The 18548-nt window shown below is 45.5% G+C and overlaps 1 protein-coding gene across 1 annotated transcript in view; it reads left to right on the top strand.

The window, feature by feature from the left end:
- The window catches only part of KPTN (kaptin, actin binding protein), a 197985-nt gene that overhangs the window by 144100 nt on the left and 35337 nt on the right, over window positions 1–18548 (top strand). The window contains exons 10-11 of the mRNA XM_086938644.1: window positions 17841–17976; window positions 18231–18425. Of these exons, the coding sequence (XP_086794770.1) occupies window positions 17841–17976; window positions 18231–18425 (331 nt within the window). The remainder of the gene's footprint in view (window positions 1–17840; window positions 17977–18230; window positions 18426–18548) is intronic.

Here is an 18548-nt window from a genome sequence, read left to right as displayed (position 1 = left end):
GACCCACCCTTCCTCCCCGTTCTGCAAAGACCCTTCTTTGATCTGCACTCGCCTGCCTGCGGTTGGCTGTCTCCTGCAAGTGCCTTTTCTTACTCTCTCCCTAGGGGGATGCTCGTCTTGTTGTTTGCTCCATTCCTTCCTTTCTGGTGATTGGTTGATGATTTCATGGCTACTTCTGCGCCCCTGCACCCTGGTCTCCAGTGTGGGGTTCGCTTGTGTCCTTCCTTTCGTTGCTTGCACTTCTGACTCCTTTGCAGTCCTTGGGGTTGAGGTCCCGCCCCTTAGCTCCTTTTGGAGATGTCTCTCGCTGCTGGTTTGTCTGGGGATGAATTCTCGTTGCTCTTTCATTTTGGCCTTGGTGCCCTTCTTTGTTCTGGGCAGTGGTTGGAGACTTCTCGCATGCTGTGCAATTTTTCATATGCTTTCTGCCCCCGGGGAGGCTGTTGTTATTGTGTGCAGGCTTGCTTTGCAGTAGCTGTGCTCTGTTCTTTCCTTCCAGTACGTTTGGTGCATTGCACCTGGCACTATTCTGGATGGTGCTGTTCCTCACCATTCGTTTCTTCCCTTTCTGTTAGCTGAATTTTTCGCACACTGTTCCCGTATTCTCACAGTTTTTGTTTGTGATGGCTCCGCGTTGTAGAAGAAAACTGACGTAGGCGCGCAGGGATGCTTTGGCAAAAAGTTTTCCGGATCCAGTCCCACGCCTGGGGATAATTCTACGTTCAGGAATCTGGGGCTAGAATTATCTCTACCAGATACATTGTTACTGAAAGTAAGTAACTCGTACACTTGACCCAAAGGTATCGGGTATCAGAGGGTTTTACGTCAGCACCAGTTGCGTTACACAAGGACACATTAATTTTTGTTAGGCACAGGAAGATTAAGTGATTTGCCCAGAATCACAGGATGTTGAGTGTCATTGCGGAGACTCAAACCCAGTTCTCAAGATTTGAGATCGACCGCCCTAGTCTTTAGGCCACATCTTCTCCCCTAATCCACATAAAAAATAAATTAAAGGAAAACGGTATTCGAAATTATTCAATGTCATGGGGGCAAGACTTTATGCCATGGGCCAGAGCCCACTTTGCTCCTGTCTTAAAACGTCTCTGACACAGTGAGCACAACAGCGAGCACGGCGCGCTTTGTGTATAAGGACTATTTGCAGGGGCTTCTCTGGGCTTCACTTTCTGGATCGATAAATAGTAGTGCTAGCAGAAGGCTAGGAGACTAGTGGGTGGTGGTGCTAGGTGTGATTACATGACCCATCTGGAAGCCGTTCAGTTAAACCAGACTGGGAGAGAACTGGCAAGCCCCTAGGTGCAAGCGCCACTGTCTTCTAAACCGACCGCTTCAGCACACTGGGGGGCACTGCACTGTTAATGCCTTGTGTGCCCAATCCCCCCACACACACCCTTCCCAACCCCACTTGACTGCTTGGCTCCCTAGACTCTGCTTGCTCAAGAACAACCGCTCGTCCTTACCACCAACTTCTGTGATTTTGGGCGACCTTCAAGCTAACAAAGGTTGTGACGCTTTTTTTTAAATGATGGACAAGCCATCATTCTTCCGACCTTCTGTGCTCCGCTTCATCCCTCGAAAGCGCAAGAGAGACTTCATTGTCTGGACACCAAAAGGCCACTCAATTTTGACATCATCATAACAGAGAACATTGGATGATCAGATCTTTGTTGGATTTTAAGGGACAAAGAAGAGCAAAAGAGCACAGAAACGCCATCTTTCAACGGATAGTCCTCTGCATTAAAATCTGCCACACATTGGCTTAGAGGCAACCTCCAGATGGTTCATCTGGGCACAGTTTGCAGGCTTGCAGTCATGTGAAGAACTTTAAAAGCAAATGCATCCCTCGTGGGGATCTGCCCCAGACATCTTTTTGTGACAGTCCCTGCAAGGTTTGCATCTTTTCATTTTAGGGTGTGATATTCCTTGCACACTGGAAAATTTTGTGCAGTAAATTGTTTCCACCGAGTGAAGAAAAATAAGTGGAGCATCGGATCTGTGTCTGAAGTTGTGCAAAGAAAGGAACTGACGTCATTGAGCATGTGTGGTGCAAAATTGCTCCTCTGCTCTTAATTTTTAGTATCAAAATGTCATTGACCATGGGGCCACCTACCGGTGCACATGAGCGCTACTTTTGAATTTTCCAGATCCAAGCTGGTGCTTGGGTGAAATTCACAAGGTAAAGAATCTGCAGTTGAATAGAATATCCACCAAAAACAGCATTACCTAAGTAACCTGTTCATTTGAGTAATTGGTGACGTTTATGTTACTTACTTGGTTGATGTCATATGCAATAGAAAAAATATTTTTGCATGTATGACTTGACGAAGGCTGTAAAATAATGCACGTTATCAACCATGCCCAAACAACAGAAATGGAATATATTCTAAAGTTTCATAAGAGGCCTTATTGATGCAGACATTGGATGCGTGCCTGGTTGGCCCTGAAAATCAGTTAACTCAGTGATGCATTAGGTGGCCTACTGGTTAAACTAATTAGTGGAACCTTGTGCTTTCTACTGCTCCTATAAACTACACAGTACCAGCTAAATAATTGTAGCGCAGGCAGCAGCTACTTATGTACTACAATAATAATGTTGAAATATTGCATAATGGCGAACAAAATTGTTAATTTTTAAAATGTTATTTAATACTTGTGAAATTCCACGGTAAAACAATAGTGTTGTTCTTTAAAGATGAAATCCATTCTCTCTGTTATCTATTTATAAGTATACTGAAACAGTTTCAGACAGTATCAAAGTATTATTTGTTGGTGTAAGTAAATATCCTTTTTTACCATCTGCAGTTTGTGTACAATACTGGGGGTTGATGTTTCCTTCTCTGGCCTGTTTACCAAGAACTGTTCTACTTGAGTCCATGTTTATATGATATTCATATGTTTGCACCCTTTTAAGAAAGTGTAAATGATATAAGTAGCACTTTCCTATTCCAACCACTAGATGGTGGAATATGCACAGTAGAAGAATTAGTTTATTGTACGGTTAATAAAAACATTAACAGATAACATTTTCTATAATTTGAGAGTTGGTTTTTATTCCTGACAAATCTTTTACGTGAGATTAGCATTGTATCTTGCACTTTAGGGAAACCGGCTCCCAACCGAGTCGCATGCTGCTATAGTTATTAGATGGTCATGCTATGTATTTTATCTTGACTCCGGTTTTTATATTGTGATTGGTTTTAATAACTTGTCAGCATTCCGTCCATAATTTGTTTGCTGTAACACTTTTCGCCTTAAGTGGGATGGGTATGCCCAGACGTGGGTCCCTTGCTCACTGTGTCACTGGATTCAAGCTAGCCTGGCTGAAGAAGGGTGACATACCCTGAAACCGGTCCCAGGATGATTGTTTCTGGTCCAGGGAGGACCTGGCCTGGCAGTTCGGTCTGGACTGTTCCCATGGGGCACAGGGTCAAGACTGATTTGCATATGTCTAGGTCCAAACTGGGGTGGCATAGTGAGCAAAAGAACGATGGATTTAACCCAGATCTTTTGACTGGGGGAGAATGTTTGCATTGTCAGCATTCCGTCCATCTTTGTTTGCTGTAACACTTTTCGCCCTAAGTGTGGCAGGGTATGCCCAGACGTGGGTCCCTTGCTCACTGTGCCACTGGATTCAAGCTAGCCTGGCTGAAGAAGGGTGACATACCCTGAAACCGGTCCCAGGATGCTTGTTTCCGGTCCAGGGAAGACCTGGCCTGGCAGTTCTTTCGGGACTGTTCCCATGAGGTACAGGGTCAAGACTGATTGGCATATGGCTGGGTCCAAACTGAGGTGGGTAGTGGGCAAAAGAACTATGGATTTAACCCAGATCTTTTGACTGGGGGGGGGAAGGTTTGCATTGTCAGCATTCGGTCCATCAGTTGTTTGCTGTAACAGTTTTAATAACTTGAAACAAAAAAAATCTTATCTATCTTCGCAAACAGACATACAATGTAAAAGCATTCTACATGCAAAGTTAAAACATCCCAGAAGAACAAGCAGGTCTGAGCTCGGCACGAAGATTAAGCTTAGCCAATGTTGAAACAGGAAAACAGGATTTGGAGAATATTTGATCACTTAAAGACAGTGTGCAAGATAGAAAATAGCAGCATATAAAATATCAGGCCCGTTTGAGGCACAAAAGGTTTACTTTAAGCCAATTATTAAAAACGAAAGCACAGGTTTCGCAGGACATTTGATTTCTAAAAATCAATTGCACTGGCAACATAGACAGTTCCAAGCCCATTAAGGCACTTGGGGCTAGATGTAGGTGGCTAAATACCGGTCGGTAAAGCCGAAATTCGGTACATTTCAACGTTACAGACCGGTATTTAGCCCTGTGGATGTAGGTATTACCGAATGCCATCGGTAATAACGAATCGTTAAACTAAAGGGAAATCAGTTACCGATTCCTTATTTACCAATCGTCCGACACTGAAACCCCAAAATACCGAATTGGTAAATAAGGAATCGGTAAAAATTCGGTAATGCGATGTACCAAAATTCGGTAATACCGAATTTGTACAAATTCGGTATTTAAGAATCAGTAATTACCACTGACCCAGAGCAGGTGGTAATCGGGTGCAGTGCATAAATACAGCCCCAAAATGCAACAGTGTGAGCACAATGGCGGCCCTCTACGTCATAGCAAGTCGGATACATTTGCGAGCAGCAGGACAGAGGGTTTGGAGACGGGAAGAGCGTGTGTACAGACTGCGTGTCCCACTGTTCCAAATGACTGAGCCAGTAATACATGACAGGTACAGGCTACACCCACACACCATCCTAGACCTGATACAGGACCTGCAAGCATACCTGGAGCATCAGACACCAAGGGCGCACGCAATACCCACTCATGTACAGGTACTCTGTTGCCTGCACCTCCTGGCATCAGGAAGTTACCAGGGTGTGCTAGCCGCAGAAGGTGGTGTGTCACAGAGCTGCCTGTCCCATTTCTTCAACTCCTTTCTGGACGCCATGATGCAGAGAATGCATCACTACATACGCTTCCCCAGCACAGAGGCGGAGCTGCAGAAAAGAAAGCTGGATTTCTACCAAAAGGCACAATTCCCACATGTAATAGGCTGCATCGATGGGACCCACATACCAATCTGCCCACCTGCAGCTACAGAATACATATACTGCAACCGCAAATCCACTCACTCCATCAACGTGCAGGTGATATGTGATGCAGACTTCATCATTACTGACATTGTGGCCAAATTCCCAGGGAGTACCCATGACTCCTACATATTCAGGAGCAGTTGGACCTATACACTTCTGGCTGTGGGTGAATTCAGAGAAGGATACCTTCTAGGTAAATCAATGTGACACACCCTGATGTATACCTTGGATGAACGTATTGGTGACCCTTAATGGTACTTTCTTTCCCATTTAGCTGACAGCGCATATGCCGTCCGGTCATTTATACTAACTCCATACCTCATCCATCCACCCCAAGGGAGAGGAGATACAATGTGGCACATAAAAGCATGCACAACGTTGCGGAGTGCACATTTGGACTACTAAAAAGCAGGTTCCGTTGCCTCCACAAAAGTGGAGGTGCACGTCCGTACTGCCCCATCATCTGCTGCAAAATATTAGCAACATGTGCAATGCTGCATAACCTTGCCACAAAGAAAGGAACAGCAGTGGAACTAACTGACTCTGAGGTCGAGGGTGAGGACTATCCACAGCTGGAGCACGGCGCAGCTGGTGTGGCAGCAGCACCGGATGGGAGACACAGACGGGCTGAGATAACATGCAACTATTTCTGAGTGAGTAAGGAGACATAGCCAGTTACTGTATTTGAGTGATGGTGTTTAATGAACAGTGCACACCACCAAGATCAGGAGCAGTGTCCATACACCCATGGGTTACATCACCCATTTCAGTACAACCATATCATGGCTGGCTCTATTTCGTGCGCCCACGCGCTGCACTGTCACATTCCTTTGCACAACTGTCTGAACTGCCAGTTTGTCCAGGGCCAGCGCTGTGGCGCTCGCTGCACCTCCTGGTCTCGGTGGGAGAGGGCGTAATGCTTCTACGGCTAGTAGCCTCCTCACTTTCACCCCCATCAGCTGTAGTGGCCACCTTGTCTGTTTGCAGCAGTTAAAGAGCATTGGTCACTGTGACCATCCCCCTAGCCACATCCGACTACAGTGTGCCATCTCCTCCTGCATGGCTATTGAGCGTCTGCACATAAGAGAGGTTGCAGTGGACAGGCGGTTCACCGCCTTTGGTGTAATTATCCAGTTTCTGCCTCTCCTTGCACCTAGACAGGCGGTCCTCCTCCAACTTGCTGCAGAGCTGCCTCACAGCCGACACCACTTCACTCATTCCGTCAGCCATGGTGGTGTTAATGGCACTGATGCACTTTTCAATGCGATGCATGTGAGCATTCGTGTGTGCCATCTCCCGCTGCACTGACCTGATCGCTCTCCCTTGCAGGCGCTGGACCTTCAGCATGTTGCCTTCAAGCCCAGCAAGCACACTGTCATCTTCGCCCTGGATGTGAGGACTGGCTGCCCTTACCCTGCGGCGTCTGGAAGATGTGTGGGCACGCTCTGTTGGGGACTGTGTCTTGCCCTGTTGCTGTCCTCAGCCACTGTCAACTGTTGGCCCCCTGTGCTGTCCTCCTCGGTCACCTCCATCTGCTGGAGGGTGACCACTGCATGCCTCCTGCCTGACGGTGGTGGTGGCGTTGATTGTGGTGATGGTGGCGTTGTTTGGTGCTGTGGTGATGGTGGTGGTGGTGGTGGCGTTAATGGTGGTGGTGGTGGGGTTGTGTGCCCTGCAGGCGACTGGTCCTCCTCCTCTTGTCTCCCCTCTGTCCTCGGTGCCTTCCTTCTGCTGCACTGCGAGATGTCTCGCCTGTGAAGACAGAATGTAGATATGCTCACTTATCTGGCAGCATTTGCATTGTAATGAACTTTATGCCTGCCAATCACACTGGCTGTCCTCTGCTTGCTAATTGCTGTCTCATGCCTTTGGGTTTGCTAGACTGACTGTTCTGTACATGTTACTTCTGACTACATCTCCCATAATGCATTGCAGGTTATGAGTAACACATGGACTGTAGTGGGAGTCCCTATGCCTCTATGGGGATTGGGGGTGGGGAGGGGGGTGCACAGCATGCTGTGCATGCATCTCACCTTGTTTGTTGGCAGCTCTGGCAGAGCTGTCTGCGTAGCCAACGCCACTCACACTCTCCAGCTGGAGGGTGGACTCAACCATGAGCTCCAGGGCTATCGGTGCAGGTGCTCTGCTCCTCCCTCCACCAGTTTTGCTGGCCTGCTTCTGCCTCTCTGCCATCCTCGCCTTAGCAGTCTTCCTCAGGTCATACCATCTTTTTTTAATATCCTCAATGGAGCGCTGGGTGACTCCGATGGCATTGATCTTGTTCTGGATGGAAAGCCAGATCTGTCTTTTTTGCAATTCGGGCGCATGCAGGGACTGATTGCCAAACAACTTGTCATGGTCCTTGGTGACATCTTCGAATAGGACCTCCAGCTCCCTCTCGCAAAATTTCTGCTTTCTTTTCCTTTCTGCTCCCTCCTTCTCTCTCTCCTGGTTTGCCTTTTTGCTTGGGTTTGTTTGCAAGAAGAGGCTGTGTTGCTCCTGGCTTCTCTGCTCAGCTCCCTGCCTCACAGTCAGCTCCAGGTTCAGTGCAGCTGCCTGGGTGTGCCCACTTCCTGTTTGGGAGGTAATGGGGATGCACAGGATTGGCTGATTACAAATTTTCCGAATGTTTAAATTACTGAATCGGTATTTAACGATTCGGTATTGGGATTCGGGATTTACGATTCGGTATTGGGGTTTCGTTTTTTTTTTTTACCGATCCTTTCCGAATCGCTATTTTTTACCGATTTAATACCGATTAGGTAATTTTTAGCGAATCTTTACGTACATCGGAGATACCGATTCCTTAATACCGAATCGGTAAAATTCGATATTAAGGAATCGATATTTCACGATTGCCTACATCTAGCCCTTGGTGCTGCCATGTGCAATAAACGTTTGAACAGTAGAATTTGTATCAAAACATTTTATAAGCACAGACCAGCAGAACCAAGTTGCAAGGGTGTTAGGAATTTAGAAGAAAAAGAAAGTGTGCATTGCGCAAGACAAAAAAGAAAGGGTGCTTAAACTGCAGTACTGGTCATCAGATTCTTAGCAGTACGGTTAGGATTAGCATCATGCAGTTTGACCGCAGCTATCCGCATTTAACATTTAAAAGGGAGTTTGCAGGGTTCAGACTCGCTATTACTGCCTGTCGGCAGGTGCTAACTCCTAAGCGAATGAAGTCTGTACGGAGATTAATTTTCCTTTGCTGCAGCAAAAAAGGCAAGTGCATAGGATATGAATTAAGGTTTCTTTTACCTAACTACAAAGTCAACTTCTTCTATCGTTGGGATCTGAGCGACGCCATGCTGGAAATTGAGCTCACAAGTTCCACTCACCCAATCTTAGTGCCCCAAACCTGGCCTTGATCCACAGGGGATAGCTGCAGGAAATGTAATGATGGTGCTTACTGGAGGAATAGGAGTTTATTACTGACCATGCGTGGGAGTGCTTGCTCAGTGCCGCCATATCGTCCAGCTTGGAACTTTTTTTTTGCTGTGGATTCCACTAGTTTTCTTAAGACCTGGTGGGAGAGATGCTTGGCCCAGGCCTCGGTGAGTGAAAATTATTTTCGTTTGTCTTCAAGGTGGTCCATGTAGGACGAGTTGGACCGGTGACCTCTGTTTGTGCCAGATTAAACCATGCATGATGTCTTGCGGTGCAGGCCTGAGTGTGGCAGAAGTCTAAAAAACAGCTGCCTCTGGCCCAGTGATATTTTATTGTGCTGAACTCAAGTCTTACTTGCACTGGAGATGCTCTGTTTGGAAGGCGGAGAACCCCTTTATAAATTCCAATGATGAGTTTGTCTAGCATGGTAGCCTCCCTGCCCAGGGTAATCTCGCACCCATAAGTTAGTCCTTTGCTTACATCACCTGGAGAACAGGTTCAAGACTTGGTCCTTGCAGGTTTTGAGTGGCAGCTGAAAGAGTGAACATTGAGCTGGAGCCTTTGCTGTTCAGATAGCTAAAGTGAGCTTTAAGTTATCCTTTTCTGTCGAAGTGCACACACAAATATCTGTATCCGCTGCTATGTTGGAGCCTGGCGCCATTGAGCTGGCACCTGGCATATCAGAATAGTTTAGAACCGAATGTGACCGTCAAGGTTTAAAATATTATATAAATTCAAGGCTGTTCCCGGTTTTATAGGTATGTGAGATGGACAGTTGCAGCCGAAGGCAAATCTTTGTCTGGCTAAGGAGCTCAAGGTCATCTGCGTGTAGCAGGTGGGTCATGCATCGGCCCCCCAGTTTAGGCAGGTGACAGTGTGCCTCGTGGAGAGACTTTGATGAATCAGCAATATATAAATTGAAGAGCAGGGGAGCGAGTATGCATCCTTGCTTCAGACCAGATTTTGTGTGAATCTTCATTGAGATCCGAGAACCGTGTTCAAGTTTTACCCCCATCCAGGTGGTAGTATACAACTGCTCAATCGATCTCAGCAAGGCTGATGGCTGATCCCAGACCCGCAGTTTGCCCCATAAGAGGCCTCTTAGTATGCTATCGAAAGCAGCTTTGAAGACCACAAAGCAGCAGTAAAGTGCTCATTTGTTTCTAAGGGCTTTGTCACATATCAGGGTCAGGGTCATCAAATTTGAGGTTGTGCCGCATTTTTTCCCGAAGCTGCATTGTTTTATTGGGATGGCCTGACTTTCCTCTGCCCAGCCTCTTGGATGGTCCACGATCGGGCTGGCGTGGAGCTTAGCGTCATTATCGGATAAAGTGATGAGTCTATAATGGTGAGGATCAGACTTCGTGCCCCCTCTAAAGATTAGCTGGATAATGGAGCCTCTCCCGATATCTGGGATGTTGTTGATTGCTAAGCAGTGTACAAACAGGGCGTTAGCAACTTGGCACAACATGCTGTCAGATGTAAAGAAAGCTGTGTGGAGTCCGTTAGGTACAGGTGCCCTGTCTTTCTGCAGCCCTGCCAGTTTTGAGAGGCAATTTTCCTCTGTTTGACTAGGTGTTCAGCAGTCAGTGGATGGTTCATTGTTGAGCATGTTTGTGCTGCAGACATTTTTACAGTTACTAGAACTGTGGTGCGATCTCTTGGTGGACGATGAGGATGTTGAATGGTCAAGCATTCAGCGTCAGATGAGAAGAGTGTTGTCAAGAATGAGACCCACGCAAATTCTGTATTATTTACATTGGAGCCCCTCTTACTTCCAGTTGTGACATGATTGACCAGAATTGTTTTTTTGTACATTTCCTTGCCAGCAAACAGTAGTTGTGTACAGAAATCCTGATTTCTTTACTTTTTGGAGAGCCAGCTTGATGTCCTGAAAAGAGAACTTTATTTGCTTAGATTTGATTTTGCCGTAGGTGAGGAGGGCCAATGAACAAGAATTTGCATGTTGTGGTTGACTTCACCTTTCAGGATATTTTGGGATTTGGTCAGTTTGAATTTAGTTTTAGAAGAAGAGTATCATGGCTTGACATGTAAAGGAAAGTTGGCTTGGAGTTTCTGGAGGTCAATGAACAAGGTCCACTGTTGTAGAGAAATTCTTAGGACGGTGGATGTGTTGTATTTAGCTCGCACCCATGGCAGAGATTCCTGGCTGATTTTGTTGTCCCATTTTAGCTGTTTAAGATTTTCTGTGCACACTCCAGGGCTAGTGAGAGGTGTGGCTTCCAGTTTTGATGTGCAGATAGAGAAATAGATTTGCTGTGGTCTATGGTCACTATCAAAGTGGGCCCCTAGAAGGAAATAGTTGATGTACTTTAAAAGCCCAAGGGTAAAGTCAATGTAGGGGGTGAGTATCCCTGCAGCTCTCATTCAGCCTGGTGGTGTTTCGCTGCAGAAGCTCCCATTGAGGAGTCTGAGGCCTAAGGGCTCACACTCTTTGCCAAGTTGCTCTTTCGAGTTGCAGCAGGTAGATATTGGACTGGGATGTCATACGCGATGCCCAGGTTGTTAGCCTCGTAATCAAGCGACCACCCCAAATAGATAGGTATTAAAATCGACAGATAGCTGAACATTTACCGTCAGAAATTTTAGCTTAAGTTTTGTTAGAGTGGACACTAAGTCCCTGAGCTTATTTTTCTTCCCAGACTTGGTGAGGTTAATTTAGACATTAATGAACAGGAGCAGGTACTTTGTGTTAGTGTGATGTATGCTGAGGTGAATTGCTTTGGCCCATTGTACTTCTAGAGCAATCTCCTCCACTGAAAATGCAGCAATGTAAATATGCTGAGCCCTGTAACTAATAGGCTGTTCCAGCTCAGGCTACAGGCATATGAAAGGAGTGGAGTAAACAGAGGGGGACATCCCAAGGCTTTGCAGATGGGGTCTACCTATGCAAAATAAATGTTAGAAGGACAAAGGAACAAACCTTAGTGTCTTGTAGGGATCCCATGAACCCGAACGCTCTATAGGGAATTGAAGGACCGGGTTTTAGAACCCAGCGGCGTCAGGGAGAACGCCTGATGCCTTTGAGTTCACCTGTCTTGGCAAACAGAGACACGGGATACTTCTTGATGACGTCAAAGACCAAAGTTTATTGGCTGCAACCAGGAACAGAGATCTACGAAGCACACACGGGTGGTTCGCTAGAGACTGCACAAATTCAATGAGCGGGGCATGGTCTTTTATGCCAAAAATCAAGCCTCAGGCAACATTTCAAATTAGCATTAGGTACATACAAACTGGCCAATAGTAGCGTAACATTTCAAAAGTAGCGTATGATGACAATCCACTTTCCGTTGTCCAGCCCACCAGAAATTACCAGGCACATTCCATGTTTCTTGTCGGATCAGGCCGGACAAACCCATCATAAAACCCTCAACCCAAATCAGTGATTATGTCGTAAAGGAAAGGCAGAAACAGATTGGAAGTGAGATAGAAAGGTGGGAGCAGTGTACCATAAACTCGGGCACGTCCTACTCTTTGATCTTTATCAGACCAGCTGTTTAACAAGGAACTGGCTCAGCGAGGTCAGCCTCGGGCAAGGAGTCAGTTCGGCCAGGTCACTCAAAAGTCAGCTAAGGCATACGTGTCTCAAGGACTCGTTCGGCCACAGTCATCGGGCCTATGTGAGGGCAACCATACAAAATGGCTGCCGTACACAAAATGGAACCCAAAGGTTCAAACTAAATCCTTCAATACGGAGTGTTCTCATAGATCGATTCATGCGAAAACACTCAGACACACTACACTCGTTATTTGCGGTCTGCTGACACCAAAATCGTCCATTTCCGACGACCTTTATAAAACGGGTTCGGAACCTTCGAACCTCACTCGCAAACCACAGAACTACAGAATAATGAGTTTTATATTTACCCATCACCACGATCAGAGTCAAGTTTTGACTTTTTCTGAGTAAGCAAGGTTCCTATATATAATACATTTGAACTGCTACACAAGATATGAAACTATACCATTTACAAATAATCATTCAACAATACATAGATAGGGGTATCCAGCCACCACATTGATTATATCCAACAATTAGGCAGCACCAGTTTGCATAGAAATTGAAACTTAGGCAACACATAGCTTCAGGAAAAAATGTAGTATATGAATCCTGAGGTTTTGATCTACTATTGGGTCGGGGGGTTTTTGCACCCTGTCTTCTAATTTTTCCTTAGAATGTGACTACAGGGCGACCTCCCCACTCTGCTACCGTGTTTGGAGAGTTTATAACGAAACTCAGGTAAGGAGTACTTTCCTTCCTGTTTGTGGTTCATTGTTGAGTGTCACATTGGGGTAACACAATCACTATGTAATTAGCACACAGGGATATCACAATGGGGAGAAACACCAAAATGAAAAACCATGATTAACAATGAATGCTTTATTTTTGTACTTGTATTTGTAGGTACACCTTGAGTGTGTCTACAGATGGAGAGTATGGCCTTATATTATAATTTTTTCCTGTTTAATGTTACCATTGAACAGGAGGGTTTTTAGGTCGAGCCTGCAATGGCTGCGCATGCGCAGTCTCGCTCGCGTGATTTTATGTTTTTAAGTGCCTTTCACTAGCGGCTTTAAGCCCCGCCCCTCTTTCCCATTGGCCGGCGTCACTGTTCATGCGAAACGGTGGCCGGCCATTGGGAAAGAGGTTAGTGTGACGTATACATTTCTCTTTTTCTGCCGTCCCACTTGGACGGACTGCCCTGACTTCCTGCTGGCGTAAAAGGTTTGTTATATTTATGGGGCTAAACACATGGCCCCATAAAGATAATAAAAACCTTTTACGCCAGCAGGAAGTCAGGTCGAGGCCGTCCAAGTGGAACGGCAGAAAAAGACAAAAGTGTACGGCACAACTGCGGCTGCCTAGCGAGCGCTTACAACCTTGTCTACTTAGCTGGTCGAACCCACCCGAATTCGACAGAGGAAATGGAGTTGAGGTAAAAGGTTGAGCGCAAGTTGCATGACAGAAGGGCTGAGGTACGTCTTTTTCTTGGTTCCAGGCCGTGCTTTGCCATTTTCCTCGGGGCTTTGTTTAACTGACTGCCAGGAGGAGGAGGAGCGTCTTGCGTATGCGGACCCTGATTCACTGGGCCGCGCATTTCAGCAAGGTACCGGGCAAAGGTGAGGGTGCGTTTCTTCTATATTGTGGCGCGCAGTGAGTGAAAGTACTGCTGTGTCACCTGGACCATTGGGTTTGGTGGGGTATAACCCCTTCCCGGGAAAGGGCACATCACCCACATATAATAGTTTGTTAGGGTATTTGGTTTAATGGTTGTCGCCTCATTTTGAATTTCTCCCCTCTTCTCTCTCCAATGGAACGTTCCTTATGTATCTTTCTGTGTATGGCTGGGATGGGCCGCACCATTTTTGAACGAGTGCAGGGGGAGGGCGGAGTTTTCCACAGATAAATCATAAATTTTTTGCGGGCAGATGTTGCCGGCTAGAGTTTGCCAGTCGTTTTCTCTCACCTCTTCTCCCGCCTTGAACGTTTTTTTAATCTTTCACCTTTCGGGTGTGATACTGCACCTTCATTCGCCAAAGCAAGGCGTTTCCTACAAACTGCTGTTCTTCCACAGTAACTTCTAGTTTGTTTTACACAATATAACTGCCGATTGCGAGTTATCCCCGTTCGTGCAGTCACGTAAACAAATTATTTAATGAACTGTAACAGATTTTTAACCCTGTCGCGACTTCTCTTCTTAGTGAGTTAACTGTTGTGTCCGGTATTTTTCTAAATAAGACTTTGTTGAAATCTTGGTGAAAGCTGTACAGACTTTAGCATCCGTTTTCATTTCAAATTTAGTTTTGTAAGCTCTACCTTTACACGGGTCTAGTCGAAATGAATAGGAGGATTGGCTTGTAGCGCAAGTAACAATTTAGTGTCACTTTTAACTGGGCCGAAACAAAGTTAGTGTAATTTTCCTGAGCGTCTGTCTTTCCAGGCTGTCCGCTGGTTTTGTTTTTGAGTACATTCGTTTTGGCACTGTCCCTACTTGTGTCACCCGTCCAAGTCGGTATTTATCTCATTAGCACACCTATTGCAAATATTGAACACCCTAGCACAGTTAATATTTATTTTACTAAGTGTGATTTGTGAATAGACCCTACGGAGTACACCAAGATTTCTGCATTTGGAACATTCACCCACTGAACTAACTCACTGACACTTTGCGTATGTTTGATTGGAAGGAACCTATGACCTGCAAGGGTACTCGCAGCTCTGTGCTGCTGGTGCATTAGCCCACTGTCCCTTTTCCGCACGCTCCCGCCATCAGCATAGTATGTCCATTTGAAACCTGTGAGCGGAAGGATTCTGCAAAGCTTTGCATCTGTAGCATTAGCCCACTGCTTTATTTCCCCACGCCTTCGCCATTTTCGTGGACCCTTTAAGCTGCAGGTTACACATATTTACAGCTGGTGTTATTAGCTCAGTGCCCCATTTCTTCACGCTAAAGCCATTGATATGTTTACTGGGGTTAGACCTTTAACCTTCAGAGGACATGTTAAATAAGCTGTCAGAAGAACAGATAAGGTTGCAGAGGTTATGATTCACGCGGTTGCTGCAAACTGGCATTCCAATTGCAGGATTAAACATCATGAACTTTACACAATTAACAGTGAGCCATAAACTTTCCCTTACACATTTCCTATAATACGCCAAAGTGTGTTTTCCCAACTACTGTTTACTAGGCTTCAATTTAGGCCTGGTTTCGTTAGTTCTCATACTCAGTTCATCCTGTCTAAATAATGTTCATCACAATTAGCATTATGTTTTGCAAGTCCCGGAAACAATCACAGCTGTTCTGTATGTCTGGGGTTAGGGACCTTTTTAATGGGAACTATCAAACTTTATTTTAACTCTAATGATCTTTTTGGGTATCGAGTGACCCAAGTAAGCATACATTTATCCATTGATCCAATGATGTCTGCCTTTCTCAACACCAGTTCAAAACTTTTATACACCATCCTGTCATGGCTTTCCACATCAGCTCCATATAAGAGAATCTCATCTTGAAACTATGTCCCTTTTTCAATCCTTGAAACAGTTTGTGCATCAACGCCTGAAACACAACTGCAGCTGGAGTCAATCAGAACGGCATTATAAGGGCACGATATGCTCCTGTCATGTAATAAAAGGCATTAAGAGGTTACGCTTTGACAAATCTGTAGAGCTCAGCCTTTTATATTCACCAGTCAATATGCCCTTTATGTTTAATAAGGGATGCCAAACCACCCAAATGAATTAATTAAGATCAGGTAGATCCATTTACATCCGAACGCATCCGTTATGTTTGTGTGTTTTTCTCATTTCACTACAAGGTTTTAACTTGTTCATTTTTTGGGATCGGGATCTTAAATATATTTAGTGACTGGTTCACCAAAAAAGTAGTACCTATACAAGCACTCCTTGAATGGGTGCTTGTATAGGTACTATTGGTAATAGTATTGGTAATAGTAGGCTTGGAAAGCTGAGCCATTCTCAACTTACCAGGCAAACTATTAGCAATCAAACACTCAAACGATGATGGAATGTATACTTGCAAAAAGCCTAACCAGTGGCCATCACTCGGGGTATCATTCTAACTAATCATTCTAACTAATTTTTTCAGCCACAGTACCACTCTAGACAGTGCCACCTAATGCAAATCAGAACTGACCCTGTTCCTCATGGCACTGGCATAAGGAAACTTGAGACCCCGTACCCCTCCCCCCCCCACACACACACACACCAAAAGGTATGTGGAGGGCCTCCTCCGGACTCAATTGTGAGCTCTCCGTCCAGAGTACTGAGCCTGGAGCTTGGGGGTTCTGCCACGCCACAGGGGCTGCGGGGGCCTGTGTTACACCACTGCCTCATGATAACAGCCCATCTCGAACCTAGGAATATCTGACCCGTCCACCCTACAGCCCACCGTTGGTTTAGTTGGAAAATTTGAGATTATAACCACAAATATCACAGGCTAAGCTACGCCCCTCATCCACTGCTCCTACAAAACTGCATTTTTTTCCAACTGCTCAAGAAACGAGCATTTGCAATGCAATAGTTCTCGCATTTATGCAAGTTTAAGCTATTGGCTTTGTAAATGACAATGCTTTTTATTTATGTTTTAAAAACGAAAACAAAAATAAAAGGCATTGTTAATGTCAATTCAAGTACGGAGGCGTTCAACTATGTTACCGGAATTACCGGACATGGTAGAAGTGTAGCGTGTCCTATCTAACGAACATGTCGCAAAACTTACTGAGAATTTACCAAGGACATATGAAGTAGGACCTACTGAAGATACAGTCTGGAAGTAATGGTTATATTTATGAACGATGGCCAAATTGCAAAATGGTCTCCATTGAGCAATACACTTCTAATTGGTTTTTGCCCTACATAATATTTAGCCCTGATGAAGCCTTGTTAGGTGAAACGCGTTTGCTGCGCTTCTTTTAAAAAGCACAATATAAAGCACAAGACTGAATTGGATTAACGGAGGAGAACCACGCGTAATGATTCTGTGTGATAAATTCATTGATGAACGTGTTGTATTAATAATATCTATATTGTCTCTCAAAAATTTGCTGAATGATTATACAGTCTTCAGGCTGGTTGGCTGATGGCTGGAGCAGCTGCTGGAAGAGAGCTGTCTGGCAGGTAGGCAGGCATGGCTACAGCGGCGATGCTCCAGGCTCATGATAATGCAAGGCTACCTGCCACTCCGTGCCCTGATCATGTCAGGGAAGAGGCAGCCGAAGGGGGGGGCATCTCTCGGTACCTCAGCATCTGGTCTCTGCGTCTGGTCGACAGCGACATGAGTCCCCCATCGGAGGATGAGGTGTAGGGAGTGGTACAGAGGTGGAGTCCAAGCGGGAGCTCACAGGATACCCTGCAAGCTGCAATTAGCTGGGCCACTTCCGCAAGGGCCTGGGCTCACTTCTCTGTGGCGCTCACAATCTCTCGGACCAATGCCATTCCGCTGGGGCCACCCTCCTCTGCTTTGCTCAATGTGGCCCAATGGCAGAAGCACCAAGAGGCTTTAACAGAACCCGGCTGAGTCTGCACGTGCATGCTGCAGCTGCTGCTGACTACCTCCAGTGCCCCGTATCCATTTAGTAGCATCACCACTGCACATAATTGAATCTTTAAGATTTAAGCAATATTTAATTGCACCTTCAGAGATCATCCTGTAACGTTTTGAGTCAACTAAAGTATGCAGAGCTTTTTCTTAGTGCAGTCAAGGGCAATAGCACAGCAACTCAGATGAGAGGAAGTTCATGCTATATATTTTTACTCACAGGAATGTTTTGAAGAGGGGGCTGCAGGACCAGCTAATTCTGCCAGAGAGTGACCAGTATGACAGCGTTTTGTGTGCTTTGGTGACGGACATTGATTTTGACGGTGTTGGAGAAATCCTGTTGGGCACGTACGGGCAGGTATGGCAATGAATATTCTCAGTCTACCTTAAATCATCCTATTACAAGAGTTGGGCAAATGATTTGTATGGTAGCGGAACTTGTAGGTGTCCTAATTGTGCAATCTCTGGGAAGTTCAAGTATGTGTTTATCCTTTTGGGGGTTCTAAAATGTTTGTATAGTCTGGGATAATTTTTCTGGACATCTTATTACGTGCATAAGCTTGCAATGTGATCAGATATTATATGTTTGTTGTTTTTTCTTTTATTTCTCAGGAGCTTCTATGTTACAAATACTGGAGCTCGGGTGACTCTGGGTTGGACTCTTCCTTTCAGTCTAATGGGGAGTACCATCTTCTCTGGAAGCGTAGTTTCCCAAGCCCTTTGCTTTCCATGGCATATGTCGACCTGACCAGTGATGGACTCTGTGAACTGGCTGTGGTGTCTCTCAAAGGAATGCACATATTACAGGTAATTTTCCCAAAATCTCTTTCTAGGTCTGGTAGTTTAATTGCTGTACTAGTAAACATTTATCCATGCTAGGATGGAAAAAAACGTACCTGTAATTACGGTTAAACATGCCTCCTAGTGTAC

Source organism: Lissotriton vulgaris, chromosome 9 (assembly GCF_964263255.1).
Source record: "Lissotriton vulgaris chromosome 9, aLisVul1.2, whole genome shotgun sequence".
In the NCBI taxonomy this organism is placed as follows: domain Eukaryota; kingdom Metazoa; phylum Chordata; class Amphibia; order Caudata; family Salamandridae; genus Lissotriton; species Lissotriton vulgaris.
This window is presented reverse-complemented; position numbering and strand designations above follow the sequence as displayed.